The 5,839-nt window shown below is 40.3% G+C and overlaps 1 protein-coding gene across 1 annotated transcript; it reads right to left on the bottom strand.

Moving 5' to 3' along the window:
• Positions 1–3,776: 3,776 nt before the first annotated feature.
• Positions 3,777–4,775, bottom strand: MC4R (melanocortin 4 receptor). Its single transcript, XM_063129751.1, has one exon. The coding sequence runs from the start codon at positions 4,773–4,775 to the stop codon at positions 3,777–3,779; it is 999 nt and encodes a 332-aa protein (XP_062985821.1).
• Positions 4,776–5,839: the final 1,064 nt, after the last annotated feature.

Here is a 5,839-nt window from a genome sequence, read left to right as displayed (position 1 = left end):
AAATGACGATATTAAAAATAATAATTTTAAAACCTCAATTTTAAAAAAAATCCTAAAAAATCAATGGATGAACAGATCTGTTTCAAATTTGGTATGACTAAAGCCCTTCCTAAGAGCTACCATTGTGCCAAGTTTCATGTCTTTATCTTAAAAAATGACAGAGTTATAAGCATTTTTATTAATTCCCATTAGAGCTGCTCTTTGAAAAAATCCGGATTTCCCCTCCCCTCCCGGATTTGCCATCAAAAAACTGAGCAAATCCGGGCAAATCCAGTCATATGGTCAGAAAACTTAAGCTGGCTTCAATAACCCACTATGAGGCTAGTATAACGTGTAGCTTGTTGCTTAGTTGTGAACAGATTTACAGCTTCATAGGAGTGTCTCTTTGCCTACAGTTCTGCTTTACTTGTATAGTGGTTGGTAAAGTAAATATTACAAAAATGCCTCTCTCTATATTAATTTCAGTTAATATTATGAAACTTTCTAGACATGTGCACAGAGCAATGTGTACCAGGTCAGTGTAGGCCTGCAAAGAGATATGCATGCCACTGCTCCCGCCCCCCATTTCTGAGTTCCCCCCCTTCTTCTTTCTTTTTGTTTTCCTCTTCCCTTCCTTATTGTAATATGTTTATATATTTTTCAGCTCTTCTGTTCATATCCAGAAGGTCTACACTTTCTAACCTGAGCTTCCAAATACCTCCTGAAACTTCTCACCATTTGGGGAAGTGGGGAGCATGCAACAGCATTCATCAGCCAGTATTCAAGGCAGTAAGCCTGTGTGCACCAGTTGCTGGGGAACATGGGTGGGAGGGTGCTGTTGCACCATGTCCTGCTTGTTCATCCCTGGCCGATGGCTGGTTGGCCACTGTGCGAACAGAGTGCTGGACTAGATGGACCCTTGGTCTGATCCAGCATCAGGACACTTCTTATGTTGTTATGTTCTTAAGTTCATGGTCTTTTCTTTCCGTTCTTTCTTTCTTTTATTTTTATTTAATAGATTTTTTAATGGTGACAAGATAAATTATCCTCCCAAGGGGCTTTATAGTAATCAGCAAAACAATATAAGAAGATTGCATAAAAAAACAACAGTCGAAATATTGGCCTTAGTAACAATACGGGAAGGAGAAAATGCAGAAGTGTAATCTAAGGACTTAATTGAGTTCATGTTGATGGTGGCCAGAAGGCTTATATCCAAAAGTTGGAAAACTGTACTTCTAACACTGAAATCATGATATATGGTAGCGTGAGCATATGGAAAGGAGGACAGGGCTCCTGTATCTTTAATAGTTGTATAGAAAAGAGAATTTCAGCAGGTGTTATTTGTATGCATGCAGCACTTGGTGCAATTCCCTCTTCATCACAACAGTTGATGCTGCAGGAGCCCTGCCCTCTTTTGTATCTGGTCACTCTAGCTATACTGTAGCTAAACTTTAGTATACCTAGAGTGACCAGATACAAAAGAAGGCAGGGCTCCTGCAGCTTCAACTACTGTGATGAAGAGGAAATTTTACCAGATGCTGTGTGCATACAAATGAAACCTTCTGAAATTTCCTTTTCTATAAAACTATTAAAGATACAGGAGCCCTGTTCTTTCTTTACATATGGTCACCCTAATATATGGAATTATGGCAAATAGCCATGGCAGAAAAATTGGTATACCAACTGAAACTAGCTAAAGGCAAAGGCAAAACATCTCACTTTTATGGCAGGATTTTATTCTGTATACAGATCACGGACATACACACCAGTATTTGTCAAAGACTTTCCTAAGATTATGGAAAAGAGACTAAAATATACATTTGACATACAGAAAAATTATAAAGAAAATTTCAATGCAGATGTCTTAGATTGTAAAGTAATAGTGAAAAAAACATGACTAGAGCTTAGGAATGGTACTCTTTGTCAATAATTTGATTTAAATTCAATGTATTATTTAGTTAGTTAGTTAGTTCCTTTTTTCTTATACTTTATTTTTTCACTCTTTCTTTTTCTTTTTCTGTTGATTTTGTTTTGGAAAACTAATAAAACCTTTAAAATATATTAAAATAGCAGCATATAAATAAATCAGAGAGAGAGAGAGAGAGAGAGAGCAATCAGATAAAAAAAAACTCAGCAGCAGAAAAGAAAATATTAAAATAGTGACAACAGATAAAACAGCTACCTGCACTATTAATCATCCAAAAGCAATTGGAATAAAAAGGTCTTTAGGACTTTCCTGTGGGGCAACCATTTTTCCCTGGAGAGGGGTATTCCAGAGATGTTAGGCCACCACAGAAAAAGCTCTGTTCCTGGTGACACTTTCAATGACACCTTTTAGAAGGTAGGTGAAGACCTTTTTATCCTACAGTGTATTTGGTGTTGGAATGGAGATTATTTTTTATACATGCTGCTGTTACTATTCTGTTGTTTTTTGTTGTATTTACTTGTAGCAGCAGCAACATTGATGTGTTTTTCTAAGTACATTTCTTTTGACTGTTTTTAAGAAATATGTACGTTTTACATTTGACATTTATTAGCCACTCTGTACTCTCCTTAGAGGCCTGAGATGTGGGATTAATATTATAAATAGATAAATCATATACATAATCCATTTGGGAATTCTCCAGCTTCGGGCCCACTGGAATTAACAGAAACTGTTCATTTCAGTGGGGCTGCTTTTTCACCATGAAAAGCTATGCATTTTACACAAGGCTGCATGAGGTAGATCAGCTTTCTCCAACCTGCTGCTCTCCAGATATGTTGGACTGCAACTCCCATCATTCCCAGACAATGTAGTCATTCCCATGCTAGTTGGGAGTGATGGGAAATGCAATACAACACATCTGGAAGCCACCAGGTTGGGAAAGGCGAAAATGGATGTTCAGTGATGACTTTGGTTCCCTGACCCAGGACTGCTGGTGAGTGCCTAATTTGGACCTAATTTGGGTTTTAACGCTGAGCATTTTATTGCTCCTTTCATTTGTATATGTTTAGCCTATTATTATTATTTTTTAAAGGTGTTCTTACTAATTTTTAATTGCACAATTGAATGTTTGGTTGCACATTGCCTTGACCATTCGATTAAATCAATTGAGTAAATAAATGAGTACAAATTATATTCCTTATTGTTACAATCAAACATAACCACTTCAAGTGGAACAAAAAGTTGATTGTGACCCCATTTACAGCACAATTTCCAATCCCCCCAATAAGTCCAGTGACAATAATTGAACCCAATTGACTATATTCTTTCTGTCAAACTTTACCTCCAGGGGTCTTTAAAGCAAGATGTGTAAGGTATGCCTTTTAAGAATACATCTGAACTCAATGTAAAATAAAACAGAACCCTCTGATAACTCCTATCAGGTTTGTTTGTTTGTTTGCTTAACCTAACCACATGTATACAAAGCGAAAACAAACAAACAAAACCCACCAAACTCTTGCTTTTGAACATAAGCATCTTAATGGAGCAATGCTAAGAACAGTTGCATGTATTTTTTTATATTAAGGCAATAGTTTTCTTCCTAATCCTCAGCATCATTTTATCGATATCTCACAATTTTGAAAACACATAGACATTTCCCTTTAATCACAGCCTGTCAGAGCATTCCTAACCACCATGACCTCTTGAACATTTAAATCATCACAGTTGATAAGCGTAAAAGAGGGGAAATACAATTAACAATGACAGTAGAAAAACGTTCATTGTACTAATGTAGCTCAGACTTTCAGCAGCACTGGATGAAATATCAGTGGACGTGGCAAGTGCATCTATGCAGTAGGGTTTCCGTGTCCATTCAGTATTTGCCAGAGAAATCACATAGCTCTCTCAGGCTACAGCAGCACATAATCTCTTTGAAGGTTTTCCTCAGCTCTTGACTTCGGAATGCATAGATAAGTGGATCAATAATGGAGTTGCACATGATGAGGATGAGGTACAAGTGAAAATGGGACATGAAACAGATGCAGTATGGATTGTGAGGGCATGAGATGTAGAAAAGCAAGTGGAGGAAGAGTGGAGCCCAGCACACCACAAAAACTCCAATCAAGATGGTCAGAGTGATGGCTCCTTTCATGTTGGCCCCTTGACGAATGGGGCCTGTGCCGGGGAGAATTGCAATCTTTTTAATATGCAGCCGGGCCAACATGAACATGTGGACATAGAGGGAAGCCATGAGGACTAGCATGGTGAAAAACATCGTGATGAGGCAAATGATGACAACGCTGCTGTCGGAGTAAATGATGAACAAGATGCCTGAAATGGTGCAAGCAGCCCAGATGCAGGTGATAATGATAGCGACACGCCTCACCGTCATGATGTTGTGGTACTGCAGAGCATAGAAGATAGTAAAATACCTGTCCACAGCAATGGAAAGCAGGCTACAAATGGACGCCAGCAAGGAGCTACAAATCACAGAGTCAATGATGTTGTCGATGCTGACCGTGAAGCTGTGCGCGTCTGCATCCGTGTTGTTCAAGAGAGTGATGACGATGGTTTCTGACCCATTTGAGACGCTCACCAGCAAGTCGGCCACGGCTAAACTGCAAATGAAAAAATACATCGGCGAGTGCAAATTCTTGTTCTTGGCTATGGCCACGATCACCAGGACGTTCTCCAGCAAGCTGACAAAGCCTAGAGTGACGAAGACTTCCGGTGATACAAAAAGTTGCTCGTAGCACCCTTCAGAAGAGTAGCCCTTTCCCGCTGATCTATTCGGGCTGCCTCCGCGTAGTCCATAGCTGTGATTCCAAGAGTCAAGGGGATGATGAACTCTGTAGTGGTAGGTGAAATTCATCTTACCAAGTATTGATCTGAAAGCAGATGGTGCCTGGCCAGCTTGCTTCTTGTTAATTCAATCCACTGGTCTCTGAATGGTTTGTTGGGGCTTTCACTGGCTTGGAATTGTTTCTAATTCCCCCCTCTTAAGAATCGCTAGCTGACCTAAGACGTCACTTTAACATCTGTAAATGCCCATACAGCGGCATAGTGAAGCACTGGAGGAAATCAGTCTCTGATATGGAAAATGTGGTATTTTGCGGTCATTGCTTGCTTGTCTAACTTCCCAATTGCCTGGATCCACTGGGACAATATAGCTGAATGCTGATTCCCTCTCATTTAGCCTGGAGTTTCGAGATGTACTTTTCTGCGAGAGTGAAACCACAAGACTGAAAGGCTCCAGTCCCTGCTGCTGAGTTAAAAAATCATTTCAAGCCATAAATAGCACTCAGCCTTCTGTGCAGTGCCTGCCTGCCTGCCTGCCATGGTTTCTTATACTGTGTTAAGGGGGGGGGGAAGTAGTTAAGAGGCATGCCCCACCTCCAGTTTGCTGATCAGCCAATAGAGGGGAAAGGATGTGTAAGTGCAGGGGTGCTGCATTTCAGATTTCTGCACGGCTTGGCAAAACAGCTTCAGATTCTGTGCAGTTCCTGAATGCTCCAGGAGAGTCAATAGGGGCAGAGCGGATTTCATTTAATTCCTTTGGGTGCGTTTTTTGTGGCTGTTGAGATTTTATAATATTATCAGAGTGAGTTCTGGCCTCCAAAGATGCTCAATGGGATGCAGGAAAGAAATCCTTCAAATGTACTATGTTACCATTCAGTCGCTCTGTTTGAGCTCGCTTTGGCTTTGCTTGGGAATGCCAAGATCAAGCAAAAGGTTTTGCTGCGCTTAAGTAGCAACCCCCTCAAATTGTAGCAGCATCGGATTTGTTTGCACCACTAAACAGCTTCATTGTAGGCTGCCAGAACAATACACCCAACTACGAGCCCCCATAACCTGGCTGAAGTAGCAGCACGGTCTAGGGAGAAGTAAGATGTGGGAGAGGTTCTCCATGACAAGTCACTTCCACAATCTGTTAGA

Source organism: Elgaria multicarinata, chromosome 7 (assembly GCF_023053635.1).
Source record: "Elgaria multicarinata webbii isolate HBS135686 ecotype San Diego chromosome 7, rElgMul1.1.pri, whole genome shotgun sequence".
NCBI lineage: Eukaryota > Metazoa > Chordata > Lepidosauria > Squamata > Anguidae > Elgaria > Elgaria multicarinata.
Note: the sequence above shows the minus strand (reverse complement) of the source record. Positions and strands in the feature narration are given on the sequence as shown.

What these genes read in the sequence shown, in the direction of transcription:
- MC4R (XM_063129751.1), bottom strand. Translation starts at nt 4,775, where the DNA reads ATGAATTTCACCTACCACTACAGAGTTCATCATCCCCTTGACTCTTGG.